Below are 27,451 nucleotides of genomic sequence, written 5' to 3' on the forward strand. Positions count from 1 at the left end.
CTTCTCACCTGGGGTTGCACTAGACATTAAAGTATTGGAAGAGTCTTGGTACATAATATCTGATTTATTTTCGAGCCCTAACGTAACAACGTATTAGCTCTTGTCCCGTCTATATAGGGCTGGGCCTCCTCGCTTGGACTGGATCCGCCCTCCCCCCCTAGACAACGAAATGAACCAATATTACTAGCTTCGGGCAGCTGACACAATCTTCTACGGGGCCGGACGGATGCCCCCCCCTTGCTCCACCATAGACAATACAGGCATTCCCTTGGGTCTTTAGTACATAACCTTCGCGTCGGTGCTCTGTAGCTTGTTCCAGCTCAGCTCTTGAGTCCAAGTCTCCCAGACGGGAATATAACCAACAATAGCCTTGTCTATCGCCATATCTTCTCGCGATCGCTACCCCGACCCCTCGGACGTCGTGCCCCGCGCCTGTGCTTGCGCCTCGAGTCCTTTATTGTCGTCTTCTACCATAGTTCCCTAATTCTTCGTAACTTATCGGGTTACAGCTACACACACGATGGCTACAGAAAAGCCGTCGGTACTCATCATCGGTGGGCTGGGCTATATCGGTCGTTTCCTAGCCCGATACATACACGAGAGCGACCTCGCATCTGAGATTCGCCTTGTAGACAAAGTATTACCGCAATTGGCCTGGCTACCGCCAGAGTTCGAAACAGCATGCTCTGCGGATAGATTTATGCAGGCGGATGCGAGTAAAGAGCGTACGACTTTCTTTTTCGACTTCATCTTTATTTAACCCTCTTGAGTTGTGAGTGTTGCTAACTGTAGTCTCTTGTTGTAGAAGCGCTAGCGCGAATATTCGACCGAACTGACGGAAAAGAATGGGATTATGTTTTCAACTGTGGCGGCGAGACGAGATATTCTCAGGAGGATGAAGTATATAAAGTGCGATCTCTCGGCCTGTCATTAGCAGTTGGCAACGAAGCAGCGAAACGGAAAGTGAAGTGCTTCGTGGAGTTGAGCACAGGCATGGTATATAAGCCAACCTCGTCGCCGAGCAAAGAAAGCGATAAACTCAAGCCTTGGAGCAAGATAGCCGTCTTCAAGCTCCAGGCAGAAGAGGAGCTAGCCAAGATTGAAGGGTAAGTTATGACTGTCAATTTCGTCTTGAGTGACTAATGATTTCTAACGACACACGTCTCTTTATACAGTTTGAATCTCGTTATCGTGCGCCTACCCCATGTGTATGGTCCGTATGCGTCTCAGTGGGTGGCAACGGCATTATGCATGGCGCGTGTCTATCAAGCGCTCGGTGAAGAGCTGAAGTTCTTATGGACCAAAGACTTACGCACAAACACAGCCCACATTGATGATGTTACACGGGCTCTGTGGGATGTTGCCGTTTGGTATGACGCGGGCAAGGCCAAATGGGATGAGAAGGAAATGGGCAAGACGCCGATATTTAATATCGTGGATAAGGGTGCGACTACTCAAGGCATAGTTGCTGACATCATCGGGGAGGTGTTTGGGATCGAAACGGGATTTCAAGGCCAATTACTGAGTAACCTCGCTCGGCTCAACATGGACACCGTTGTGGACGATGTGAATGATGATGTTCTTGGGCCTTGGGCAGACCTCCTCGCCGACGCTGGAATAACGAGACCGGGCCCGTTAACTCCGTTTATGGAAAAGGAGTTGTTGAAGGATACGGACCTCAGCATGGATGGCGGGCGACTTGAGACGGTACTTGGGTTTCAATACCAAAAGCCAGTTATCACCAAGGAGCTAGTCGAGGAGGTGATTGAGAGCTACAAAAAGATGAAGTGGTGGCCTTGATCTGGACGTGGCGGTTGTTCGCGTCGCGAAAAAAAAAAACAATATGCCCCAAGGCGTTGAGTGTCAGGGGCGAGTACTTAGTATGTATAAAGCAACCCAAGGGTGACGGCAACTTCGCATGATTCCAAGCCTAGGAGGGAAGTACTGGTTGCCAGCGATGACTCCATGATAACGGGTCGATGATGGATTTGGACCGCAGGCGATGGTGGGCTATCGTCTTTAGAAAAATTCCGGAGTATCAGCAGTAGGCGGTGACATTGTATGAGTAGGATATCCCCCTTTTTTTTTACCCTTTCGTCCAGACGCACTCATGTACAAAATTGCGGGTGTCTAGGAAGCCTTTGTTCGGTGCCTGGGACCTAATCATTTTAATAAGAACACGATAGAAAGACAATTCCTAATATCATTAGTGCTATCAATTTTTTCTGTTTTTTTAAAAATACTAGACTCTGGAGGCGATATACATAAGTTGCAACGTTCCAACGTGCAGGTAGTTACGCGTACTATTCATTACGCTTCGAGTTGCTTGTTACCACTGCAAGATCCCCTGTTACATCACATGAAGGCTAAGAAACGGGAATGTGAACGGGCCTCCGGGGAAGTAAGATGGTAAACGGCGTTGTGGTGATATCCTAGACTTTCCTAGTAAAATTAAACTCCGAGTTGATCCTTCTTGGCTACGATGATCTCTGTAAATTTTATCATTGATGCCATACCCAGTACTACTATGTAGATAGGTAGATACTGTACCTGGACTCAAGAACTACTAGGTACATAACTATGTAGGAAGAGCACTGGAGTTCAAATCTATACATAGATTGGAGGCGGATGATTTTATCAGGATCCATTTGTGCATACCTACATAGGTAGGTTGTTGGTTCTAGATGTCGTTTAAACGTTTAAACACTGGGTAACTAGGTAGCAAATAAATACATGGGTGTTGTGTTATAGAAGAAAGTGAGATGTGATGAATGCTAGTATGTATGTCACGCATGAAGCTACATTCTACTAAATGGTAACATTAATTGAAGTTATTGGTAAACTGTGTGGTAGTTATATGTACATAACGAGGAGTTATGTATTTTATTTAGGTCACGAGTTGGTAACAACGGACAAGGGGCCTACCAGTTCGGTCCAGTTGACTTCTTCACCTTTTATCACCTTGTCTGTAACATAACCCCGCAATATTAAGGTATTGCACTGTAGGCCACTGGGCAGCTATCCCGCCTATTTGACGTTACGTTTAATAGTGAGGTACTACGAAGTACAGCACTATTGATGTATCTACATATGCTAAAAGTTGTTTAATTCTTCCCTTTTTCATCGCCAGATTGCTACCTTGGCTGCGTCATACCTCGGGTCGGGGATGTATTGTACTGTTGATTATTGTATGAATGTATGTAAGTAAAAGCATATGATTTGATCGACGATACCATAAGCCCCCGAGGCTTGATTCGCTAGCTAGCTTCGTCACAGGAGGCTGAGAAGGGGGGTTTGCTATGTAGGTAATATGTGTACCTACTTACCTACTATTGTTGAGGTGTCTGGTCTGATTAATTGCGCATGTGCTGATGATACACATGCACTATAGATAATACTACGAAGTCCCTTGCTTTCTGGCTGTTGGTCTTCACTACCCACCCCTCCTTCTTTTGATTCCACCGCTGTTTCTGTGAAAGCTCTCCCTCCCTACATACGGCTGACTGCATAGCTATATGTATTTATAGCTACATATATATTCCTAACCAACCAACCTACATACATAGTACTGCACTTACTATACACCTGCTAGCTACCAAGCTTATCATACACGGGCGAGACAACAAGCGTCATGGCGGCCCCGGCATCCAAGACAGTTGGGGATCTGAACGGGAAGTGGGTTCTAGTAAGCCAAGCCACCAACACTATCTATCACCAGCGTTAATCTTCATCACACACCACTCCTCCTCTCTTCGGCTTCATCTCCGAGTTACACCAGGCAGCTAAACACCCCGCCACAACAGAACAAAGCCCTCTCCGACAGCCTCGACCCCGCGCTCACCCTCCAAGGCGTCAGCTGGTTCGTGCGCAAGGCCATCGGCGCCGCCACCGTCACCCTGCACGTGAAGCAGTACCTCGGGCCCCCCGCGCCCCCCAGCACCAGCGCCGACCCCGTCCCCCGCATCGACATCGAGCAAGTCGCGACGGCCGGCGTCAAGGGCACGACGGAGAACCGGTGTCTGGACTACGAGTTCCGCGAGCACAGCGACTGGCTGTTCGGGCACGTCAAGGGGCGCAGCCGGTTCCTCGGCGTCGCCGAGCTGAAGGCGTGGGTGGCCGGGGAGGCCAAGACGGAGGGCTGGGTCGAGGACGAGTTCGCGGCGCTGGATTGGCTCGAGGGTGACGGTGAGCAGAAGGGCCCGGCGGGCGAGACGCTGATCGTGAACCATGTGGTTAACCTGGATGCTGCTGGGGGGTGGACGGCGGTCCAGGTCTGGGGGTTCCAGAGCGTGGGGGGCGAGAGGAGGTATACGAGGAATATTGTGGTCGCGAAGGGGGAGCAGTTTGTGAATTTCAAGATGGTGTATGATTATATCGGCGACGATGCTTAGTGGGGGTAGCTAGGTAGGCGTGGTATGCTCCGGGACTAATCTTTCGGTTTTATTATTCAGTTAAGGGGTCAGTAGCCTGAATAGAAGGGGAAGCTGATATCTATAAATATATATACACATCAACGTCAATCGGCTCGGGTCTCAGGGATATTAGGTATAATAAACACATCTCGCGATTTAAGGTCCATGTCCTCACTTTCTGTTGAACAAGGCTCCTATGTAAGTAAGTATGTAGTAGGTAAGGTGTTGAAACCCCCGAACTTGTAAAAAACACCCGTGACATCAATATCAAAGTCCTTCTATAGCGCCGTTCTCCATTAGATGCCCGTATACTGTATAAATAGCAACCCGCTCAGTATCATGCCGACCCGTGCACGTTATTTATCGTCTCGGATCTCAAGCACATAGATCATATCATGCCGGCCGCCTCTTAACAAACTCCTCGAGATCATTCCGCGTGGCAACACCGAGGACAAACCTCCGATCCTCATCAGTCACAACAGCGAACTCCTGCTTCTGGCCGACGCCGCCGCCCTCGAAGAACTCCTCGAGCTCCTCGAGCGGCGTGGCCATGCTGATGACCTTGTAGGTGCGGCCTTTCCGCTCGAAGCGGGCCATGGCCTTGGAGATGGGCTCCTCGGGTTTCACTTTGCCGGCGTCGAGCTGCGCCTGCAGCACGGGGATCGCGATGTAGCCCAGCAGCGCGCGGGTCGTCGAGTCTACGACCGTTAGGTGCGTGTAGTCGCGCTCGAAGGCGGAGATGAGGGCGAGTGAGATGGGGTCTGTTGGGTTGAGGGAGAGGGCTGAGGGGGGCTCGAGGTCTTGGACTGTTGCCTGTTGAGAGGGGTCGATGGGTTAGTTAAGCTGCGAGAGGTGTTGATGTGTAGGTACCTATATATAAAGATATGCTATGCTATATGGTGACTATAGTGATTATAGTAGTGGCGGCGGTGGGGTGGGTTCTGCTCTTACTCCTCGATATCGTGAAGACCACTTGGAAACGAAAGGCTGGCCTCCTAAAGTAGAGGGCCCTACATGTGCAGAAGTCTTGACCGTTGAAGCCATGGCAGCTTTTCGCGATTATTGAACCTGGTGAGTTATTGGCTGTGTTAGCTTTGGCTGATTGTTGTCGAGTTTGGAATTTGCAAAAGCTTAGATCTCGGTGGTGGAGCCTTGGATGACGACAATCTGGGTTTAGGGTGGGGCATTACTTACTAGGTGCTACATAGTACTCTAACCTTCTAAGTGAGCTCACTCCATTGTGACTCCAATGCTAGAGGTAGGTACTAACTGTTACTGTGTTATAGAAAACGAAGCGTTCATTTCAATGTTGTATTCTCGGTAGCTATTTCCTTCAATTCACATACTACATATACACTATGTAACTTATCATGGGTGATAATACATAGGTACCATGTAACTAGTACCTACATGTAGTACCATCAACTGTTTCCATCGGCATATAGAGTTTTTTTCTTGCTCATGTGAGGTGACTCTTACATATACTTTGCATGCAGTAGGTACATACAGTAGATCTTGGTTATCTCATTCCCATTACTGGCCCACTTATTGGTTCAATTTGGTTGGGTTTATGACTTTAGAAAAGAAGGATGAGCTTGGATTGGACGGGGAAAAGGCGTGGGGGGGTGTTTATCTCCGGAGCTTCCTTAAGCCCACCTTCCACTCTTCCACTCTTCCACTCTTCCAGGGCTCCTGCTTTCCTATCTGAATCCTGCTGCCTTGGAATTCCAAATGTTCCTTTCCTTTGAGCCTCCAAGAAACTTCAGAACCTCTTCCTACCCTACGTAGATTAGTGACCACCTTGTTTATTCGCATTGGCACACTGAGCTTGTCCATTGCAGTGTTGCGATCACTACGATAGTATAATATAATAATTGCGACCGATCTCAAGACCTTGACCTTGGGTCTATATTATACTGTACTGTATAGTAGACGAAACAGTACGTCTCCGTTTATGTCACCGATAGCACAATTCATCGTGTTCTATTCAATAACCTTGTGAACGACACTTGAGAATATCAATTGTGAAGAGTTGGACTTCATGACAGGCTTTATTTATTATTGATGATAGCAGAAGTATACTAACCAATGAACTCTACGTTCACTCACAGGACTAGACAGCCAAGATGTCCTACCTCGGACTATTCCCTAACCAACATGTCCTCCATCAGTCCTTCGGCTCATCGTCGATAAGTCCACGGGCTCGAACCAGTCCAGTCGCGACCAAGGCCACCCCGCTTCAAGCCCGCCCGGAACTCTTTGTCGCCTACTCAGTGGTTGACGATGCAAAGAATAAAGCTCAGAAGCTGAGCTCTGAGGCCCAGCAGGAGTTTAACAAAGCCAGCCAATCAGCTAAGCCTCAGATGGAGCTTTATACCCCTACGTTCTACGCTGCTGCCACTTTTGGTGGTCTTCTCGCGTGTGTAAGTGAATCGCATTGGTGTCGCTGACGTCAGAAACTGTTCTTTTTGACACCAACGATATAGGGCTTGACGCACACTGCTGTGACTCCCCTGGATCTTGTCAAGTGTCGTCGACAAGTGGACTCGAAGCTGTACAAGGGAAACTTCCAGGCCTGGGGCTTGATTTTTCGATCAGAGGGTGTCCGGGGTATCTTCACGGGTTGGAGCCCCACCCTCTTTGGGTACTCGGCGCAGGGCGCCTTTAAATACGGTTGGTACGAATATTTCAAGAAGCAATACTCGGATCTCGCGGGACCCGAGAATTCGTACAAGTACAAGACGTTCCTTTACCTTGGAGCCTCTGCCTCCGCCGAGTTCCTCGCCGATCTTGCGCTTTGCCCCTTCGAGGCCGTCAAAGTCCGCATGCAAACCACTATTCCCTCACCCTACAAGGGCACTTTCGATGGCATCAGCAAGATCATGGCGGCTGAGGGCGCCGGCGGCTTATACAAGGGTCTGTATCCCCTATGGGGTCGTCAGATCCCGTACACAATGATGAAATTTGCCTCCTTTGAAACCATTGTGGAGAAAATCTACGAAAGCCTACCCGGTCAGAAGAGCGACTACGGCAAGGGCGCACAGACCGCTGTCTCCTTTTCCGGTGGATACTTGGCCGGTATCCTTTGCGCCATCGTCTCTCATCCGGCTGATGTGCTCGTCAGCAAGCTCAATGCCAACCGCAAAGCCGGCGAAGGCTTCGGTGCCGCCGTCGCCCGGAATTACAAGGATATAGGCTTCATGGGTCTGTGGAACGGTCTACCTGTCCGTATCGTCATGATTGGCACTCTCACCGGTCTCCAGTGGATGATTTATGTGAGTATCCCTTATTTGATTATGCTGACATGAAGATGTTAACAATATCCTAGGACTACTTCAAGATGTTCATGGGCTTCCCTACGACAGGAGGAGCCGCACCCCCTGAGAAGAAATAAGGCTCTGAAGGAGGGGCAATGAGTATTCGGTAACAAACATGTGCCTGTAATATTTACTGACGAACAAAGATGCTTGGCCCCCTTTACTGTGAGTTCTGGCAGATTTTTGATTGGTGTTAGTCGGAATAGGTAACATGCCTAGGTAGGTGGTTTGGCAGACTAAGGTCGAGTTCGGGTTGCGGACGTTTCGTGACGGCTGCCCAACGTATATATTCAACTGTGATATCTGAAGCAACTCTCCCCACTGCCACATTGCGATTCTAATGCTGTAATGTCTGTCACCATGATGCCGTCGTGATGTAAAGCCATCTGCTTACCTATACGGTTCCGGGTTAGGCAGCTTTCTTCTCTGGTAACTTTTCGTTAACACAAGCCGTTTCTTATTTTTGGGGGTTCTCCAACGAAGATGTGATGCCCGCTGCAGTTCAAGAGTTGCATAGTAGATAGTAGGTAGTGCTACTACTCTGTGAGTCAAATGCGTATATTATATAAACCTTGTCATCGTATATAGTGGCAGTGGAGAATCTGGAGATTGATCGGTAGGTACCCAAGGTCTCTCTCTATACACTAGATTACGTCTTCCAGGACCCCAATAGCCTGGGAGTAAGAGTAGGTATGTAGTTGAGCGGAGAGGTATGTAGGCGTCTAAATAAAGACGAGGATCAAGTCCACTTCAGAGTGGATATATGTAAGAAGATCATGAATGTTAACATTCTAGCTTCATACGCATTTCTCTGTTTACGAATACGGCCGATGAGCGATCGTCCATTTTATACATACGTACGACTACACTATATCCCATATCCCTGCCGGGGTATCTAGGACCCAGGTAGACGTCTATGTATGTACCTATGTAACTACTATTATGTGCGTACGTATCTACCTATACGTATCTGGGCAGGTATTAACAGCCATATGTCTGTATGAGATATTTTCCCCCTCATCCCCTACGTGAAGAAATATGGAGATAAGGCTTGGGTATCTCCGCATTAGAACCCTACCTACGTTTCGAGGGATTGAAAAAAATTCGTATGTAAGGCAATAATAATATGTAGGTGAGCTTGGCTAATTAAGTTGGATTTAGAATAAGGAGGAAAAGGCCAAGTAAGAATCATATGATATTTACCCAGTTGGTATTAACTACCAGCGAAATCTCATGCCAAAATAGGGGTACCTACTGTAGTACTGTTAAATCATACATACGTACCTATTTAAGTAACTATTGGTATGCAACTTGTAGTGAATAACCATCGGTTTGCGGGGTAGGTACGGCGTATATGTACAATACCACATAAGTATTCAGCTTCGTTCGGGTCGATTCGGCCTGGCGGTCCCCTAAAAAGCACTCCGATTTCAGGGTTGCTTTCAGCCCTTTTTAGGTAGCACGCACCATGGGTTCGTCGTAGTCTGCGACGTCGTATCACCAACCTTCTAGAAAACGCCTTTTTACAGTGCTTTTCAACCTACAGCCCGTCCCTTGGCAGGCCTGCCACATGGGCCAAGGTTGATGGCGGTAAGGCGGGCTCCCACGAGGGGGTTACGCCACAACTCTGCATTCCGTCATCGCGCGTTTTCCACAAAGCTGCACACCCTTAGTTGCTGCACGTCTTTCGTGACAAGTTTGCTCGTTGGCTGTGTTCGAATGCATGGCGGCGCTTTCTCGGTTCTTGTCTGCGTTGTAGATCGCCTGAGTGAGCATTCAGCCAAGGGTGTGTAGCACACAGGACAAAAGATAAAAAGCCATGTGCAGTGGAGGCGGGACTTTCATAGGTGGCTTAATCAAGATGTGGCTTTTTCACGTTCACCTGCTACACTGGTATATGTAGGTAGGCTCAATCCCGATGCCTATTCCGATTTCCGGTACCTACCTACATATGTAGGCACCTAGACATATTGCGGTAATACCTAATACATATATTATATATGTATTGCGGAACGAGCACGGCAGCTGGCGAGCATCGCCGCGCCAGGACATACCTAGGTTACATATGTAGGTTCTAGGTATTGTACGTTTAATCGTCATTTCGGTATGAAGGGGGGTTTTACCGAGGGCCTCCCTGATTTGCGGGTTTCTTTGTTCGCGATTGAGAAGGGATTTCGGCCGAGCACAGCAGTCACTTCGGGGGCTGGCTGCTTGTTCGAGTCCGCCTGCAGAAGCATTAGCCAGGATAGTACATAGCGAAAGTGATAGTCCTTGGTATTAGCCCTGGCAAATATCAACTATCCCATTCTTGTAGATAGACTACGCTCTATTCACCACCGTCGTTGGCTACTAGCAACCCCACAAAACTCCATAACTAAAAGGGTCCTAGTCTGTCTTATTCTCAAGTGAACAAGGAATTGATGTCTTGCGGAGAGGAGCGAGATATGATTGCGGTTAATACGGGACGCGTGTTCCCGTCTGCAGCACTTCGCCATCAATCCTATCGACCACGAGCAAAAGTACCTAGGTACCTAGTGAGTGATACCAAGGCGCCAATGGTCAGAGTAGTGTTTTGTCTCACAATTTTGAGGTCGTCGTCGGGAATCCTTTAAAAGACGGGGGGATGGCGGTATTGGGTACTGTGCTATGTAAGTATGTATGAACAATAAGACTATGGTATCCGTAGCATTGGGACCAGCTGTCCCTGTAGTGTCGTGGTTAATCACCTGCCTCTTCAAGCCTGGAAGCTCTCGAATGGTCGAACCACAAACGACAATTTGCGCTTGGCTTGCTTGGGAGCGTGGGAAGTGGAGCTAGTGAGACACCGAGTGAAATACTATACATGTATAATATAATACTGTCCCTGATTCCATAGTGTAGTGTATTAGTGGTAGGTATGTATGTAGGTTAGTGTGATCCCCAGTGCCCCCACTCCCAACGATCTCAACTGCTTGCTATTAACTGCAACGTATGTAAGGAGCAGAAGGTGACAGGGAGTCTTGTTGGAGTGCTGCTGTGTTGATCAACTTGATACTACATACATACAATGTATTGTACGAAGTATGTAGCCCTGGAGATATCAACCTTTGAGGTCATGGTGGGGAGAGTGGGAAGTTCCGATTGTCCCATAAATGATCTCTAGAAATAGTTGCAGATGATCTGCTTGCATTTATAACGTTGTAAGTTGTATGTAAATCAGTGTAAATCACCGATGGTTAACAAATCTCCATGATTCTCCATGATGGATGGATAAATTGCCGTTTATGGACTGGGACCGAGAAGATGACTGGCTTAACCTGCTGTAGCCTGTAGCCCTTAGCAGCCTGGGACCTACATACCTGCTAGGTACAATACCTACATTAGGATTAAGGTATGTCATTAGTGGAGGTAAGAAACGTGCAAGGTAAGATTTGGGAGTAAAAATGAGGCTTGAAGGCTTGGGTTGGGACCATGCACCCTACATACATGTAGATTTGATGTATATGCAGAAAGCAAGTTCAGGGCTGCAACTTTAGATGAATCTAGAGATTAGACGAATATTGAAAGTTCAAGTTTGGACAGATGAAGATTAATAAAGATTGAAGATTGAAGATTGCATGATTGAGTGTTACATATAGTTATGTACATGTAAAGTCAAAATCAGTTACAACCAGTTACACAGCGCGCTTAATAAAGCTTGAAAGAATATTAATTAGTAATTACAAGTCGATCCTGACTTGAGTTTGTTTTACAACATTGAATGTTTCCTCGGCATGCGGAGAAGTGCTGTAGGTAATGTAATAGGTACTAGGTAGGTACATGCAGTACGAAGGGTACAATACAATACATACATACAAACCTTGCACTTATGTGAACTGAAAGCTGGGTGTTGGTCCGAGAGGCAGAAAGGCTAACAGGCTAGTAACTAGTTAGTGTTAGCGGACGATTTACCCCATCTTTTAGAATCTCCAGGGTTCTCAGGACTCTAAATCGAGGCGCTGTGCAGTGTGCAGTGTGCAGTGTGCATTCTGCAACATTAATTGTTCAGCACTGCAGACTGGACTGCTACAGTAAGAATCTAGAAATCTACATCTTTTTGAACATTCAACATTGAACCACATGTGCACCCGGTCATACTTCCGGCTCCTTCTAATGCGTCTCCCCCGACCGATTGAATCCTTCCCTTGAACTTGAATTTGAACAAGAACAAGACTCGCTTCTTCTTTCTATTCTTCTTTTCGGATCATTTTCCCTTTTTCCCTGTTTCCCTTTTTTCTTAGCGATACACGATTTTACTAACTACCACCTATTTGCGCTTACTCCAGCGCTCTCTTATTTCTAACTCTCTTAACTCTCCGAGGTCTCTTAACCCTCCTCAACCAATCCATTTCATTTCCTATCTCATCAACTGCCTTCCCACTTTGCGCCAACTTCCGATCCGCCCGTCTTCACCAAAGAAAGTCCAATTAATTGACAAGCACGACAGATTTAGAACTCGAGAGGACCAGATACTAAGATACTTTTGATTTAATTGAACCCTAGAAATATCAAAAGTCTATAAGACGTAAACCGTACATCATACATCATATATCACATATATCTAATACCTACGCCCACTTCGGCATATTATACCGAACTCTTATACCGAATAATATATTCTCGAATGACTGTCGCCATCGATCCGGCCCTTTCTTCCTAACCTTGCGCCGCGCCTCGACGCTGGCTTGCCTCGTCCGAACTCCCGTAATCTTTAATATTCGATTGCCTACTTCACAATGGCGAGTTTTCTTACCAAGTGGAAGACGGGCGGTGCTGTAAGTTGTTGGATCCTAGCCCAAGACCACGGTAGATACACGTATAGCGTAGATTGTATCCGAGGTTCTCAAAGCTACAAAAAGCTACAAGCATAGAAATTACTCGAGCTTGCTGACACAGCAGTAGGCGGCTTCGGGTTCGGTGGGCAAAGACGTGCAAAAGAAGAAAGAGGAGGCTGCGCCGGAGGTTACCCCGTTAGAAAGAATGCTTCAGACTGCTGGTACATTGCGGCCCGATGGAAGCGATAAGTTTTTCGGCATGGAGAATGTAAGTATTATTCGCGAATGCCTTCACTTTGACTATAAGAAAAAGTGCTAACTTCAATGGCGTAGTTTGGTAATACATGGTAAAGACTGACTTCCTTCTCACCCAATCTGTACTATATTATCCTAACAGCCATATAGTTACTGCAATTCGATCGTCCAGGCCCTATACTATACCGTTCCGTTCCGAGAACAGGTACTCAAATTTCCACCATTATCACCATCAGACACACCTAACGGTAGTCGGCCGAGGGTTAACGTCCAAATCAGAGCTGCTGCTGCTGTGAATGGCTCTGCACACGGAGGCGCAAATGGGAATAAAAAGGGAATCACCACGGCGGAGGCGATGGAGAGAAGAAAGCAGATCAACTCGGGACAGCCTCCGCAGGTTCGGCCAGAGGACAAACCTGACACGCCTGAATACAAGAAAAAGCAAGCAATGCTAAAAGGCCCCATATTGGAGTTGGCTCAGGAGAGCAACGAGACCTACGGAATGGACGAGTGTACGTTTACAGGCCTAAGAGATATATTTATGGCCCTGGTCGACAGTACCGTTCGTACAGGAGTTCTCAGTCCACAGCGTTTCCTGGAGATATTCAAGCGCGACAACGAGATGTTCCGAAATTCTATGCACCAGGATGCTCATGAGTTCTATGGGCTTGTCTTGAACGATATTATTTCAAATGTCGAGAGTACTGCGAAACGGTTGTTGGACCAAGAAGTAGCTCGCAATGAAGATGGGGTTGAAGAATCACTCATAGCTGCCCTAGGAGCAGTTGCCAGGACAAGAGCGAACGGCACAAATTCTCCTGGAACAGGCTGGGTTCATAATATTTTTGAAGGCGTGTTAACATCAGAAACGAAGTGCCTCACATGCGAGACGGCATCCCAGCGCGACGAGACATTCTTAGATTTATCGATCGACTTGGAAGAGCATACTTCAGTCACAGCCTGTTTACAAAAGTTTTCAGCCGAAGAGATGCTTTGTGAGAGAAACAAATTTCATTGCGATCATTGCGGAGGACTACAAGAAGCTGAGAAGCGCATGAAGATCAAACGACTACCCAAGGTCTTGGCGTTACATTTGAAAAGGTTCAAGTATACTGAAGACTACAGTCGCCTACAGAAACTATTTCATCGTGTGGTGTACCCGTATCAGTTAAGGATGTTCAATACGACAGAGGATGCCCAAGACCCGGATCGATTATACGAACTCTATGCTGTCGTCGTCCACATTGGGGGCAACGCGTACCATGGCCATTATGTTTCAGTCATCAAGACAGAGGACAGAGGCTGGCTCTTGTTCGACGATGAGATGGTCGAACCGGTGGATAAGCATTATGTTCGGAATTTCTTTGGGGATAAACCGGGCATGGCTTGCGCCTATGTGTTATTCTACCAAGAGACGACCATCGAGAAAGTGCGAGCGGAACAGGAAGCGGAGGGCCTTGAAGAAGTTAGGATAGCTAGTGAAAAGGCCGGCGTTGCCCAAGAAGATGGGCAACCAAATGGCCATGTTCCTGGGCTATCAAGACAATTAACTCAACCTACCCGACCAGCAGAGGAGCCCGAGGGATTAAAGCTGAATCATGCTATCACGGCGCCCGATATAACTATCAGCCCAGCGATCCACTCACCAGTATTGCTACCTCAACTTGACGGAACAATACCACCGGTCCCCCCATTGCCACCAAGAACAAATACGGTTAGGGAGGAATCAAAATCAAAAGAGGAAAGGAGCCGAGGGAAGAAAGAAGCCAAGGCCCAGGAAAAGGCTCGCAAGTTGGCAGAGAAGGAAGAGCTTAAGGCAAAAGAAAAGCAGCGCAAGGAGGCCGATGCGCGGCTGCGAGAAGCTCGCAGGGTTGAACAAGACGAATTAAGAAAGGCCCTCGAGGCGAGTAAAAAGATGGCAGAAGAAGAAGATGCCCAACGACAGGAAGAGGATGATAGTGTACCTTCTCTTCAGAGGCCAATCAGAGGCAGTAAGACCATGTCCAGGAAGAGCTTTGGGTTCTTGAATAAGGAAAAGGCGAAGCGGGATAGCTCCGAGGTATCGGAGAATGGGCATGGTGCTGGACATGGTGGGCATAATGGACATAATGGGCAGAACGGCGAGAGTGCGACACATAGCCAGGTCAGGCCAGAGCCACACATCAGGCTCAAGAAGAGCTTTAGCTTCAGTCTTGGGCGAAAGAAGAGTCAGGCCGCCCTCCAATGAGGAAGTGTTACTCATCAGGCGGAGTTAGGAGTTCTTTGTATGGTGATGATTGACCCCTATATAACACTAGGAAAGTGTGACGGGTCTGGCATTATATGGAGTTCTAGGAGCAACCAAAAGAAACATGCCGGATTTTGAGCATTTCTGGAGGACAAGGGTCAAAGCTGATATTCGGATTTGGATACTCTGTAGAGGGGCGATCGCTTTGCAGTAACTATCTCTGATTCCGTGTAGCATCACGAGAATCAGATTTTGCCACATATCGTCAGGAGACTGTGTGTATGGCTTAGCTACCTACATAGTTAGGTGCCTACCTCCCAGCCTACCTACTTACCTGCCTAGTAGGCAAGTAGCTGTAGCATGTCGCGTCTTCTCCATATAGATGGGAAAGCAGACGAGAAGCTTATGTAACTGCTTTTAATTACCACCTACGAGGTGAATGCAAATGTGCCAGCATTGCGTTTTAGTGATATTAATATAATGGTTGATGTACTACTAGTAGTATAGTGGCATTATTCAGTTCTTGCAAATAACTGTATCGCTACCTAGTAGTCTGCCTATCTCCATTTTGACCATGCCCCCCCAAGATCGAAACTAGAGTGCATATGTATGTAATATGTGTACACCTAAACGCCCGGTTTAACTGAATGCAAATTTCTTAAATCGTCATCGTGCTTCTTCTCTTTCCTCCCTGGCCATGACTTCCCATTTTTACCCCAAGACCAGCTCGTAGATTATTATTAAAGTATTAATCGCGATCAACGGAACTGTTGGTTTCTCGTTAGTTGGCCGATATTAAATCTCATACGCTCAAGCTCCTTGCGCGCAAAAAAAAAAAGGGGGTGAGTGGGGGGAGGGTTTGAACACGCACTCCTCATCAGCGTTCGCACGCTAGCGATTAGGTTGATCACCTTGGCCTTGACACTTTGAGAATCGGGGCCGGCGCCGAAGGCGGGATCGTACGAGGCGGATAGGTTTACTAGTGAAAGGGGAAATGAACAGGTTAGTGTGCGTATGAGGCGGGATGTGAGGGTTGGCGCATACTGCGTGCGAGGAAACGGTCTTCGGAGAGGATTGCGATGGCGTTCACGAGGAGGATTGAGACTGGTAATTAATTTGATCGCGTTAGTTGTAAGTATCGTAAATTGGGAGGTGGATGGAGCTGGGCGAGTAATTACCGTAGAGAAGGTTTCCGAGGAGTAGCATTTTGGCAAGCTGGGGTTAAACAGCATGGGAAAGGGAGGAAGTGGTTTGAGGAAGTTGAGGATAGGATAGGTAGTTGAGTGTTATGCAGATGTACTGTAGTAATTGTAATGTAGCATGATAGGTACATGTGAAAAGTGTGGCGGTGCAGGACACGCATTAGCCATGTTCCAAGTTTAACTTGGATTGACATCTGGAGTTAATAGTACAATACACAGCGTACCTAGGTACCTACTACTTACCTAACCTAACAGTACTAGGTACCTAGGTAGTTAATAGTTACATATATGTAGTAGACATGCAAACACGGCAGCTTCAATCTTTGATGCTGCCATGAACCTCAAACCTCAAACTCTCACTCAAAGGTCATCTTACTAGGCACTCTCTTGTATAGTAGCAGGTCTATCAATGATGTCCTTTTAAGAGAAAATTTGCATCTAAGTCGCTCTTTAAATCATTGGTATCCAATTTTATGTTGAAAGCTATATCCAGTGTGTTTTTGAACACCTACAGTATCTGGACACAACACATCACAAGCCTCAACTCACTCACATCAACCTATGTATACCTAGGTGGTATATGGTATATACCGATTCCAAAAAATCAAATAAAAAATGGCGGCTCTTGGTATGTCACTATACTCACTACTCCCCAATCAATATCTAACAAAACACTAATAAATATAAATCTAAGACCTACTCTTATCGTTGGCAATCCCAGCGTTAATTATAGTGCACCTCTTAGTGGCGCCTTACACAAAGGTTGAGGAGTCCTTCAACATTCAAGCGACCCACGATATCCTGGTATATGGAACGCCCACCAGTGATATCTATCGCAAACTTTCGACACAGTATGATCACTTCGACTTTCCTGGAGCGGTTCCTAGGACCTTCGTTGGCTCGGTGCTGCTAGCCGGCATTGGCCAGCCTATTATTACCCTTGTGGGCTTCCAGCACGCACAACTTGTTGTGAGAGGCATTCTTGGGCTATTTAATGCTGCCGCTCTTTTGGTCTTTAAGAAGAATGTGGGAAGAGCCTTTGGAAGGTCGACAGCGAGGTGGTATGCCTTGTTGCAACTCTGCCAATTCCATGTGCTCTTCTATGCTTCTAGAACATTGCCCAATATGTTTGCTTTCGGGTTTAGTAAGTCCACAATGCCCCTTTTCATGAGGACCTTGAACTGACAATTGGTAGCAACGTTGGCATTCTCACAACTAATGACGAATCCCGATGAAAAACCGCCAGTATATCGCTACAAGTTGGCCATTGCATATTTAACAATGGCTACCGCTATATTCAGATCAGAGCTGGCCATTCTTCTTGTGACTGTTACCCTGTATGGCCTAGCTCGTTCCCATATCTCCCTAGGCCGAATCATCCCTACTTTCATCGTCTTCTTCATAACCTCCCTACTGCTGACTATACCGATCGATTCCTATTTCTGGCAGAAGCCTCTGTGGCCCGAACTATGGGGCTTCTACTATAATGCTATCCTTGGCTCCTCTTCCGACTGGGGAGTTTCCCCTTGGCATTACTATTTCACATCTGCCATACCCAAGATCCTTACGAATCCGCTGAGCACAAGCGTTCTCATCCCCTACGCACTATGGAACACTGGAACAAAGAGCCAAGCTCAACAGCTGGTAGTACCCTCCCTGCTTTTTGTAGCCATATACTCTTTACAGCCACACAAGGAGGCGCGTTTCATCTTCTATATTGCGCCACCGTTGACAGCAGCAGCAGCTTTGGGGGCAAACTACATCTTTACACGTCGTACTAAATCCGTGCTTTTCTTAAGTGCTTCGGTCGTGATTCTTGGCTCGGTACTTGTGTCGTTCGCCATTAGTACTGCTATGCTCGTCATATCCTCACTCAATTACCCAGGTGGCGAGGCTCTTTTGGAGCTCCGCAACCTTGTTAGCTCCCCTTCCTCACTTGACCTTCAGACTGTCACGATTCATACGGATGTATTGTCGTGTATGACGGGCGTGACACTCTTTGGACAACACCCTTCCCTTCCGAACGACTCGCGATCTGCCAGCGAAATAACCTTCAATTATGACAAAACGGAAGATGAGAGTATATTAAGGAGTCCAGCATTTTGGGAGAAATTCGATTATGTGCTCGCCGAAGATCCAAGCAAAGTTCTAGGCCCGTGGGAAACAGTCGGAGTGGTGGAAGGCTTTGCCGGAATTGAAATAGTCAGACCGAGTACATCCTTAAAATATGATATTGAAAGTGGCCAAGACAGGATATTCGGAAGAGGCGCACTGGTAAGAAGAGTAAAAGATTCTACTAGGGCGTTGATTGGTGGATGGTGGGTTGGCCCTAAGATGGAGCCGAAGATACATATCCTGAGAAAAATGCGAGAGGGCGAGGCTAGACGAGCTGTGACAGAATAATGCTTCCGTTTTCTAGATAGGCTGAAAGACGTCGATAACCGACCGAGTTATTCTATTTTCCGATATGGCTTCACGGCCCGCAGACCAAGCCGAATACAAGAAAGTACCGATGGCACCGAACGCCGCCCCGCTGGTGTGATAATTCACGGGGCTGACGGGACGCACGGTAATATGTAGGTCATCAGGAGAGAGCCCAGCTAGATTGGTTGTGGCATTTACTACAAGACCCGAACTACCCACGCCTCCGATCCAAGCTAGCTACTCAGCCCAACCGTATGAGATCTCACAGCCACCAATCTAAAGTGATACTACCCCAAGGTGGCCTTGCTGCATGTGCAACTCGAAGCGGGTGGCCAGCCTCACCATGTGCCGACATGGAGTTGACATTGGACCATCGCCGCTATAATTGTTCGGCTAGCATGGCGCATATACCGTAGACATAAGCAGGGTACTGAGTAAGTACCTACTATCTACCACCTGTCACCTATTATGTTGTACCTACAACCAAGCACTTCATAGTTATGGCCAAAAACTACACAAGTATGTTACACAGCACGCTTGTAATTTTAGTACTATGTAAATCGTTACGAAGCGGACGCACGAAACGCTTCTCATTGCGCCCACTTCTAAGCTCAAGCAGTGGATATAGATGATAAACACTATTAACAAAATACGAGACGGGAGCAGGACCGGTCAGCACGAAAGCAGGTATAAACTATTACCTACAACGTAGTACTTGACTACCTAGGTAGGTATGTACATAGTTAGGTTAGATGAGAGAAGTATAGCTGATAATATTGAACATATAGAATAACTACCTTGTACTTCATAAGTGGGAGTGAGTAAGATGATAGGCTATTACACCAATATGTACCCCTTGATAAGTCTGCAAGCGCGGCGTAGGACCTACAATGTCCCGTTATAGCGGCATCCTACATAACTAACTAGTTAGTATAATAAGCGTCAGTAGGAGCCGAGACGAGAATGGTCATTCCAGACTGGCGGTTATGTGCTTGTTTATAAAAAAAAAGAAAAGAAAAAAGAGGCTGTCTCTTTTTTTTGTTAATCTACTAACCGCCCTTGCTGCTCTAACTGGTAATGTGACTGCCGGTAGACTTCAGGGCCGAATGTCTATCTTTGTCGAATGTGTTCTAGAAGATCGGTTAGATGTTTGTCTATCTCTGTCTCTGTCTATCTGTCCAGGGGGGGGTTGTCGGTTGGGGAAGTTGGGACGTAATTTGGGATATCAAAGTCCCATTTTTAGAAGAGCGAGAGTCGCTTAAAGGGTGGCTACATCAGCTGTTGATAAGCCTTAAGCCTTAAAAGCTTCAAATGTTTAACTAAGCCTTATCCCTCGACATCGATTGATTCAAATAATGTTCAAGTTGGTTGTACAAAGTTACTACAAACGCTACATATGTATCATATGTAGTATTTACAGTGCAAACCATAATGTATGTATTATGTAGCATTGTAGTTAGGTACAACATTGAATGTAACAGCTGCTTGGGATTTCGTAAACGGCGCGGAAGGGTTCATGTGGATGCCATGGTCCACTCGGACTGGGTGGTCCCTGGATGTCGATAGGTGGGCACCACCCTAGACAGAAGTTAGGGCCTAATTCAATTCGTCCCTACCCGTCCTAATCAGGGCACTTTGTTAGGTGCATCCACCCTAAATCAGTTAGAGCTTGGCCAAGCATGTAAAGTGAAGTACGTGAGGTGGGGTTGGGAAGGTACATGTAGTTACATGTAATTCATACATTCAGGTTAACTATGTACATACATGCATCCAATGATTGATCAATGTCATCCATAATACTGTCTGTACAATACATTTTTAAAAAAAAAAAAAAAAAAAAACTATCAATGTACTAAGGTTACATGGTTAGTGCTGGCCTGTGCTTACGTATATCAATATTGATATGAATATCCATGATTAAAGGAAGAAAAAAAAGATAAAAAAAGAATTGAGGTTCGTGACAAAGTATTAAACTTGCCTTATGTTATACCTATACTATTATGTATAACATTGAATTACTTTAGGTAGGTACAATATTAAATTCCAAGTGTCGAGGACTGATCAGATATATCCATCGAGCTCATTGAAAAAAAAAAAAAAACTGCGAAGCCGGGTTCCGCCTGGTTCCAGTACGTGTACCTGAAACTGACCTGGTCGATCTGCACGACCAATTCATCATTTGCTGCTGGTTGGATTTGGACTTGGGGGAGAAGGGGGTCACCTCCAACTCCAATTTTCTTTTCTTGAATTAACATTTGAACATTTGAAATCTGGAAAAGAAGGTACTACACACCTGAGCTCTTTCGAACCCACCCGGGGTAGTACTAGGTGTTACATACATACTTCCACTATTACTTCCAGGCTATCTAACATAATACTTGAAGGTACTATATGTACATCCATAGTGGTATGTAACACCAAACACTCAATGATAAGACAAGACAAGACGAGACAAGAAGACACTACCTTACACTACCAGCCTGGAGACTCAGACACTACATACATCCATACATGTAATTGTATGTAGGTACATACCCACACTGCCACTTAAAGAAGCACTGAGAGAGGCACAGAGGCACACGACATACACACTACATACAACATACACCACTTTACCACTTTACCACTTTGTCCCAATTCCATCTAACAAAGCATATTATTGATTGATATCCATCTTTTTTCTTCTTTTTTTTACATTCTACTTCTCATCCTTCCACCATTTCCCACACTTCGTCAAAGGATAAGGCCATCTTGCATACATACACCAATACTTTCATTCTTTCATTCTTTCATTGGCACTGGCATACGACATACAACATACTTTTAGGACACTCATACCACATGTGTGCGCTTATACCTACTACCTGACTACTTAGGTACCTCCTATACACAACTCGACATACAAGCTTGGAATAGGCATTGACAACCTGTCTATCTACGTGGGTTTCATTGCCTGTACACTAACTATTCCATCGTAACCTTTTCTTCGGGTATTTTATCTTTTTTCAATTTTATGGTGGAAGTGGGTATTCTGTTTGGCTGTGTTGCTCTGTGTCATTATCCTCGCCCCTTGGTGGACGACGATCATAGCCAAACTAAATAACATTAAACAATTTCGCTATTTCGAACAGGTCTGGTGGGCACACACACAGGACACACAGAACGAACGGACGCACAAGTAAACAACCCACACTTCCACAGCAACTCTCGACGATTCCACAGCAACTCTCGACGATCTTTTTAAACCAACTCGTACTACCTTCGACGACTACGGGCCACTAACAAGGCATTGATCCTGCAAATTATTCCCTTTCGACCATCCCTCGAACCCTTTTACCCTTACACAGATCTCGAGATCATCGACGATTAGATAATCTAGCTGGTATCTAGACGCTGACAAGCACATCCTATTGATGGTTTCGTAAGACATATGTTGTACCCCACCAAGTCACCGATGACGATGGAGCATGATGCACACAATGAAGGCTCCCGCCGGCGAGATCGTATTATGGGAAAGCTGTTTGGCGGTGGTGGCGGTAGCACTTCTAGGGAGAGAAAAATGACCAACGAAGAGAGTGCAAACGAGATTTCCGACTTTCTAGGCACTTCGGACCGCTTGATGGTCTCCCATCCTGTCCCCCCGCCACCGGCCACAGTTCCAAGAGGCCCACCATCTCTTGCTCTCGATACTACCAAGGCCAGCCGATTCCCGGGGGCTCTGGAGGTAGAAAATAGATCCCAACAAGCTGCATCCCAACGAGCACGGTCACATAGTCCACCGCGGCCAAAAAAGAAGAAGAACCGCTCTGTTCGATTCGCCGATACGTATCCCGAGATCATTGGTGAAGGTGGTGACGAATGCCCCACGGCGGTGATGGAGATTGGCAAAAAGAAGAGGTCTAAGTCAGCACCAATCTCAGCACCTATCCCACCTACAAAGGAGGGCCATCAGTATGCGAGACAAGTTGGGGCTTTTCAGGAAGTTTCACAAAAAAACGACGAGTTTATACCCGGCCCGTTACGCAGAACACAGACCGGGTTTTCAATGTTCGAATCTAGTTCAGACGAGGCAGATCAGGCTCCCGTCTCTTCTCCTGAGCCGCCCAAGCCGCGTGCTATCCCTGCGGGCGAACCAGCCCGATCCCGCTTCTTGGATACCGATTCTCGAAAAGACGAGAATCGTCGATCGTTTGTGGAAATTCGTCAACATGAGCAGCGGCAGGCTGAGGGAATGGCATTTGCAGAAGCAATGAGGACTGCCAGCGCTAATTCGCACCATGAGTGGGATGACCCTAACTCATCTCCTGAACCCGTGCGGGAATTGTCCATTCGCCAGAAGCAAGGGCCGTTGCCAACAGCGCAGGAACCGAAGTCCTTCCCTGAAAGAACTAAGTCTGCCCGGGATGCGCCTTCACTACAGGAATCGGTCTCCAATGTGTTACGAACTCAGTCTACCAGAACTCCATTAAAGCCATCGCCGATACCACCAAATCAATCCACTAGGTCACCTCAACCACCCCCTTACAGTGAAGACCCGCCCCAGATTAATACTTTACCTTCATTACCTACGCATGACCCATTGCCAGATTTCGATCTGGCATCAATTCACTCACAGCGAGCAATTTCACCAGACGAGACGCGGGTCATGAAACGCCACACTGGCGACAGCCCCTCCTCGTTGTATTCGAACCCGGCTCATTTAGCGGACTACACTCATAAAGCTACGCCGACTACGCAGAATCCTACTTCACGTGAATTTTCCCCATCATCACCAGTGCGAACTCATCGAAGCGTCCGCCGGGACCCGGTAGCTCCAGCAGCGCCTGATGATGCTCTAGAGCTTTTCGTTGCCCGTACGAAGCACTTGTACGAGCTATTTCGACTCCACGCGGAACAATTCAGGCCACTGGGAACTTCTAGGCCTGAAGATATGTGCCGGGCTGCGCTGTGGTGGTTCTTGAAAGGAAGAACTTCGCTAGAGACAATCATTAGGAGTCGTCCAGCTAACCCGGACGAAACTCGACTTCTGATAGCGAGGTATCAAGCTTACACCGACCTGGCAAAAGGTTATTGGCTGCTAGAGCATGCACTTCCTGAGATTGCCGAAGGCAAATACAGCCCTGTCGATGGGGAACTAGGTGATGTAAGACAAACCCTGGTATCTAACTTGAGGAAACTGTCGGGTTCCATGAAGCGTAACGGCTATCTGCCGCCTGAGGAACCCTTTTTACCCCAGACTATGGATAAATCTATCTGGGTAGAATACCCCTCGGTAAGCCAAGATATCATCGCACTTCTTAACGGAGTATGGGGCTCAGCGCTCGCTACTATGAACAAATCAACTCGTTCTATGGATGCCCTCGACGCCTTTCCTCTCGGTGATACGACCAAATACTTTAATTTTGGCCGGGTAATGGCAGAAGTATACCTCATGGAGCAGGGTATGGACTCGAACCAAGCTCGCTTTCCTTGCATGTTGACAGTTGTTCGGTCACAGACTGAGTCAAACTTGAACTTCATCATTGCCAGCCAGAATAGTTCCGTCTCGTTGCGAATACAGTCAGATAAGAATGCGGGTCCAACATGGAAAGATGTTAGATGGAGACCAGAATCTTCTGCACTAGATATCAAACTACCTCGAGGGTTTATGCTGGAAGTCCAGTGCTCCCAGCAAGATTTTAAATTATTATGGAGTATGTACGAGTTCAGTTCGAAAGTTCAAGCCTATCTATACCCACGAAAAGATGAGGCCGTGAAGCACACTACTACCCTCGCTGCTTTCCACTACATGGATTCCAACCCCCAAGGGAGGACATTCCCCAAGGAACCAGTAGGGCAATGCGAACTTGGATTGTTCGAAAAGCTCTTAAAGGAAAGTAGCCCGACAGGACCCAGGACATTCCATCGAGGTCTTCGACTTGCTATTGTCACCGGGCCAAGAATAAGGACACTCAGCGGAGTATCCCACTACTTCCCACTACAACTTCCCATCCAATTCACCTTCCTCAGGGGTGACCAACGCGCGCCTGCTCTTCAATTGGATTTCAACGATGGGAAGGACAGGGGACGAATGATTCTGACATTTGAGGATGACGAGGAACGCGAGACGGTGATGAAGTTGATTACTGGAACCTATATCAACGACGACGAGACCATCATGGCCGAAGTCCCATTGGAAGGCATGAACATGTCAGATGGACTCGACAATACCAAGGGAGGTTTCCCAGCTGTCCAGCGGCTACCATGGCAGCGCGCGCGCATCATCAATGAAAAATATGGAGGAGATGCGGTGCCGACAGTATTAGCAGAGAAACTCAGAGTTGAAGTTGAGTCGTTGGACAAGGGTGGAGTTGGCGTGGTTAGCACCATCACAGATCGAGTCAATGTTGCGCCCGGGGAGTTGAAACTTAGGCTGGGGACGAAAGACATTTTGACGTTGCAAGTTATGCGACAGCCGCAGCTCGACTTGACGGTATCGATACTAGAAACACACGTACCGCCAGAATCGTTCCGCGAGTTCGCGGCTTTGGAGAATAGCGTTCATCGCTCCCAAACCATCAGAACTTATAGGTTCCCTAGTTTCAAGGATCTGCACGCATTCCAAGCAGGGTTGACAGGCTATTCAGTACTCTTCGATGGGGTAGCCGCCAGCCTCAACATCTCGCGACGGAGGATGGTGGTCCCTGTGTACAAGAAGTGGGAAGCCGGGACCACACGAGTACAAGTAGTGCAGCAGGACAAAACGGTGCAGCTGCTAGCATTTTTCGAGGACTGGCATCATGGGCAATGCATGGGTTTTGTGCTCAAGGGTACAGACGTATTTGAGTCCATAAACCGGAATGGGAAGTCGGGCTTGAAACTAGCTGACGCCAAGTTCCCGCTTCCGCGAGTTCCGCACGAAGGTGGTGCCAAGTCTGATGACATGGCGTTCCTATCTCTAGATATGCCGGATTTTGCTGGTGAGCATGATGACATAACGATATTATTCGAAGATACTTTTGGTAAGCCCCGTCGAACTCAACTTGAAAAAAAGAGAGAGAGAGAGAGAGAAGCTAACTGGCCAATAGAGAGAGATAGACTTTGTTCGGTTCTACCCGCCCCGGTCAAGGGGTCGCGACTAAGTAGAGGGAAATAGAAAGGGGTTCAGATGAATAATGAAGAGACGACTCATGCAGATGAACTGCATAACTTAACTTTTACGCCTGATAATGGTATTGCGTTGTACGGCAATGCTATGTCAAGATACCCCTTGCGGTTTTATTTGAGTAAGAGAAAGAGAGAGAAAGAGTTAGAGAGAGAGAGAGAGAGTTAGAGACAGGCGTGACTGGAACGCATAGGAGGAAAGGAGGGGCTAGCTGCTTCTCAGGAAGCAAGGAAAAGAAATAGTCAGCTCACCGACAAACGGATTATATATCTAGATATTGTTTGGTTTGAGGGTAATTATTTCAAGCTTGCCTAGGGTGGCCAACCTACTACGTTAGGTAGATAGTAGGAGGGAGGCTTGATTCGAACTTCACATAGGAAACGCATTTACAATTAACTATAAAGTCAACCAATATGTAATCAGAAATCATAAATCAGATACCGAGTACATAATACTGTACGCTGTAGTGATTCTATCAGTGCTATTAGTGAAGGGTTGTATATTTAGTTACACATAGGTAGGCATCATATTTGACGTACGTCATTCCGACCCCTTTAAAGGCCAAGGCCCAGGTTTTGTGGTTCGGCTTGAAAGATAAAATAAAGATAAAATACGTAACGTATTAGACCCGGAACTGGACCAGACTCAGATGTGGACCACCTTAATTTTTTAGTTACCTAGGATACCTAAAACCTCCGAAAACCTCCCCAAAACAACACTAAACAACAACAATACCAAATCACCTAAAAGAATTTATAACGCCACGAATCCTGCCTTAAACTAAACGAAACTTTACGAACGTGTTTATCATATCGAAATATACGAATATAAAAATTTAAAAAAAGATCCGATGCCGATTCATCGAGATACGACTTTTATACTGCTTAGTTGCATAAAACCTACTATGTATACATACATATTATCAAATTCCGAACCGCGCAACCGATGCACCTAATTCTTAATATGATATTTACATTTAAACTGAGATAATATATCATATTATTAAATTATATCAAATTTAGTAAATGTTTGGTGGCGTAATAATTATTTGAAGTAATTGATATTGCTGTTGTTTTGAGGTGGTCCGGATCTGAGTCTGGTCCAGTTCTAGGTCTAATACGTTACCCAAATTACGACTTTAGTGTTTCCATACTAGGTACCTAAGACTACTAACTACTGCTACATAGGCAACGACCGAGGCTACACTACATGTATGCGCTACACGCCCCAATCCCCAATATTTGATGGTCACCCGGGTTTTCAAGGGTTATGTCCCGCCGTTGGGTGCCTACCTAGGACTACTTACTATATGTACCTAATGAGTTTAGATAGCTTACTTGGTACATACATACATACATACATACTACTAGTAGTAGTAGTAGTCGCCAGTAGAAAGAATGTTCTAAGCTTACATAGGCTAAGATGTAATAGTTGTAGAGTCCAAAAAGGCTACTGCATAGAACATACATGGCATGGATGTATCTGGTTCCTTTTGTTCTTTATTCTTTACTTTAGAAATTCCAACTTCCTTTGTTCTTTACTTTAGAAATTCAAATTCAACATCTACATATTAACCTTGTAAATATGTACATAGAATAATGCCAGGTAGTGAGGTCATCGGTCAGCCCCCTCTAATAATAAATTCCCCCTGTTCTTCAACAATCCAATTATATACCC

General features: G+C 46.5%; 10 protein-coding genes across 10 annotated transcripts; 8 read left to right on the forward strand and 2 right to left on the reverse strand.

Annotated features, from left to right (window-relative positions):
• Positions 1-213: 213 nt before the first annotated feature.
• Positions 214-2,163, forward strand: GGS25DRAFT_28824 (uncharacterized protein). Its single transcript, XM_049257533.1, has 4 exons — positions 214-247; positions 364-725; positions 806-1,106; positions 1,176-2,163. Exons 2-4 carry the CDS (start codon positions 521-523, stop codon positions 1,798-1,800), a joined length of 1,131 nt encoding a protein of 376 aa, XP_049121331.1. The 5' UTR covers positions 214-247; positions 364-520; the 3' UTR covers positions 1,801-2,163.
• On the forward strand, positions 1,932-2,469 carry GGS25DRAFT_28867 (uncharacterized protein). The gene is made up of 2 exons (XM_049257539.1): positions 1,932-2,065; positions 2,187-2,469. The coding sequence occupies exons 1-2, from the start codon at positions 2,062-2,064 to the stop codon at positions 2,411-2,413; spliced, it is 231 nt and encodes a 76-aa protein (XP_049121332.1). The 5' UTR covers positions 1,932-2,061; the 3' UTR covers positions 2,414-2,469.
• A 692-nt stretch (positions 2,470-3,161) lies between these two features.
• GGS25DRAFT_29031 (uncharacterized protein) lies at positions 3,162-4,598 on the forward strand. Its single transcript, XM_049257551.1, has 4 exons — positions 3,162-3,196; positions 3,392-3,422; positions 3,528-3,685; positions 3,804-4,598. The coding sequence occupies exons 3-4, from the start codon at positions 3,632-3,634 to the stop codon at positions 4,389-4,391; spliced, it is 642 nt and encodes a 213-aa protein (XP_049121333.1). The 5' UTR covers positions 3,162-3,196; positions 3,392-3,422; positions 3,528-3,631; the 3' UTR covers positions 4,392-4,598.
• Positions 4,518-5,852, reverse strand: GGS25DRAFT_28964 (uncharacterized protein). The gene is made up of 3 exons (XM_049257547.1): positions 5,607-5,852; positions 5,364-5,480; positions 4,518-5,225 (listed from the first exon to the last, which is right to left on the reverse strand). Exons 2-3 carry the CDS (start codon positions 5,454-5,456, stop codon positions 4,806-4,808), a joined length of 513 nt encoding a protein of 170 aa, XP_049121334.1. The 5' UTR covers positions 5,457-5,480; positions 5,607-5,852; the 3' UTR covers positions 4,518-4,805.
• Positions 5,853-5,984: 132 nt separating this feature from the next.
• GGS25DRAFT_469932 (mitochondrial phosphate carrier protein) lies at positions 5,985-8,551 on the forward strand. Its single transcript, XM_049259192.1, has 4 exons — positions 5,985-6,835; positions 6,899-7,687; positions 7,741-8,072; positions 8,124-8,551. Exons 1-3 carry the CDS (start codon positions 6,539-6,541, stop codon positions 7,804-7,806), a joined length of 1,152 nt encoding a protein of 383 aa, XP_049121335.1. The 5' UTR covers positions 5,985-6,538; the 3' UTR covers positions 7,807-8,072; positions 8,124-8,551.
• Positions 8,552-11,977: 3,426 nt separating this feature from the next.
• Positions 11,978-15,457, forward strand: GGS25DRAFT_469940 (cysteine proteinase). Its single transcript, XM_049259193.1, has 3 exons — positions 11,978-12,790; positions 12,856-12,869; positions 12,928-15,457. The coding sequence occupies exons 1-3, from the start codon at positions 12,728-12,730 to the stop codon at positions 15,002-15,004; spliced, it is 2,154 nt and encodes a 717-aa protein (XP_049121336.1). The 5' UTR covers positions 11,978-12,727; the 3' UTR covers positions 15,005-15,457.
• Positions 15,452-16,340, reverse strand: GGS25DRAFT_469941 (Yos1-like protein). The gene is made up of 4 exons (XM_049259194.1): positions 16,183-16,340; positions 16,049-16,108; positions 15,876-15,983; positions 15,452-15,771 (listed from the first exon to the last, which is right to left on the reverse strand). Exons 1-4 carry the CDS (start codon positions 16,208-16,210, stop codon positions 15,716-15,718), a joined length of 252 nt encoding a protein of 83 aa, XP_049121337.1. The 5' UTR covers positions 16,211-16,340; the 3' UTR covers positions 15,452-15,715.
• Positions 16,341-16,506: 166 nt separating this feature from the next.
• GGS25DRAFT_29190 (glycosyltransferase family 22 protein) lies at positions 16,507-18,747 on the forward strand. The gene is made up of 3 exons (XM_049257569.1): positions 16,507-16,834; positions 16,901-17,350; positions 17,402-18,747. Exons 1-3 carry the CDS (start codon positions 16,822-16,824, stop codon positions 18,607-18,609), a joined length of 1,671 nt encoding a protein of 556 aa, XP_049121338.1. The 5' UTR covers positions 16,507-16,821; the 3' UTR covers positions 18,610-18,747.
• A 680-nt stretch (positions 18,748-19,427) lies between these two features.
• On the forward strand, positions 19,428-19,961 carry GGS25DRAFT_29192 (uncharacterized protein). Its single transcript, XM_049257570.1, has one exon. The coding sequence runs from the start codon at positions 19,617-19,619 to the stop codon at positions 19,890-19,892; it is 276 nt and encodes a 91-aa protein (XP_049121339.1). The 5' UTR covers positions 19,428-19,616; the 3' UTR covers positions 19,893-19,961.
• Positions 19,962-22,090: 2,129 nt separating this feature from the next.
• GGS25DRAFT_516857 (uncharacterized protein) lies at positions 22,091-25,765 on the forward strand (the record flags this gene model as incomplete). The annotated part of the gene is made up of 2 exons (XM_049263283.1): positions 22,091-25,631; positions 25,698-25,765. 2 exons carry the CDS (start codon positions 22,091-22,093, stop codon positions 25,763-25,765), a joined length of 3,609 nt encoding a protein of 1,202 aa, XP_049121340.1.
• Positions 25,766-27,451: the final 1,686 nt, after the last annotated feature.

The sequence above is a fragment of the Hypoxylon fragiforme genome (genome assembly GCF_022984875.1).
Source record: "Hypoxylon fragiforme strain CBS 206.31 chromosome Unknown GGS25scaffold_1, whole genome shotgun sequence".
NCBI classification, from domain to species: Eukaryota; Fungi; Ascomycota; class Sordariomycetes; order Xylariales; family Hypoxylaceae; genus Hypoxylon; species Hypoxylon fragiforme.

What these genes read in the sequence shown, in the direction of transcription:
- GGS25DRAFT_28824 (XM_049257533.1), top strand. Translation starts at nt 521, where the DNA reads ATGGCTACAGAAAAGCCGTCGGTACTCATCATCGGTGGGCTGGGCTAT. An exon ending in GGCGGATGCGAGTAAAGAGC is followed by an intron (nt 726 to 805) that starts GTACGACTTTCT and finishes CTCTTGTTGTAG; the next exon opens with AAGCGCTAGCGCGAATATTC. An exon ending in GAGCTAGCCAAGATTGAAGG is followed by an intron (nt 1,107 to 1,175) that starts GTAAGTTATGAC and finishes CTCTTTATACAG; the next exon opens with TTTGAATCTCGTTATCGTGC.
- GGS25DRAFT_29031 (XM_049257551.1), top strand. Translation starts at nt 3,632, where the DNA reads ATGGCGGCCCCGGCATCCAAGACAGTTGGGGATCTGAACGGGAAGTGG. An exon ending in TGAACGGGAAGTGGGTTCTA is followed by an intron (nt 3,686 to 3,803) that starts GTAAGCCAAGCC and finishes CCGCCACAACAG; the next exon opens with AACAAAGCCCTCTCCGACAG.
- GGS25DRAFT_28964 (XM_049257547.1), bottom strand. Translation starts at nt 5,456, where the DNA reads ATGGCTTCAACGGTCAAGACTTCTGCACATGTAGGGCCCTCTACTTTA. An exon ending in GGTCTTCACGATATCGAGGA is followed by an intron (nt 5,226 to 5,363) that starts GTAAGAGCAGAA and finishes CCCTCTCAACAG; the next exon opens with GCAACAGTCCAAGACCTCGA.
- GGS25DRAFT_469932 (XM_049259192.1), top strand. Translation starts at nt 6,539, where the DNA reads ATGTCCTACCTCGGACTATTCCCTAACCAACATGTCCTCCATCAGTCC. An exon ending in TTGGTGGTCTTCTCGCGTGT is followed by an intron (nt 6,836 to 6,898) that starts GTAAGTGAATCG and finishes CCAACGATATAG; the next exon opens with GGCTTGACGCACACTGCTGT. An exon ending in GTCTCCAGTGGATGATTTAT is followed by an intron (nt 7,688 to 7,740) that starts GTGAGTATCCCT and finishes ACAATATCCTAG; the next exon opens with GACTACTTCAAGATGTTCAT.
- GGS25DRAFT_469940 (XM_049259193.1), top strand. Translation starts at nt 12,728, where the DNA reads ATGCTTCAGACTGCTGGTACATTGCGGCCCGATGGAAGCGATAAGTTT.
- GGS25DRAFT_469941 (XM_049259194.1), bottom strand. Translation starts at nt 16,210, where the DNA reads ATGCTACTCCTCGGAAACCTTCTCTACG. An exon ending in AGACCGTTTCCTCGCACGCA is followed by an intron (nt 15,984 to 16,048) that starts GTATGCGCCAAC and finishes CCCTTTCACTAG; the next exon opens with TAAACCTATCCGCCTCGTAC. An exon ending in CGTGCGAACGCTGATGAGGA is followed by an intron (nt 15,772 to 15,875) that starts GTGCGTGTTCAA and finishes AGAAACCAACAG; the next exon opens with TTCCGTTGATCGCGATTAAT.
- GGS25DRAFT_29190 (XM_049257569.1), top strand. An exon ending in TATGTTTGCTTTCGGGTTTA is followed by an intron (nt 17,351 to 17,401) that starts GTAAGTCCACAA and finishes GACAATTGGTAG; the next exon opens with CAACGTTGGCATTCTCACAA.
- GGS25DRAFT_29192 (XM_049257570.1), top strand. Translation starts at nt 19,617, where the DNA reads ATGTGCTTGTTTATAAAAAAAAAGAAAAGAAAAAAGAGGCTGTCTCTT.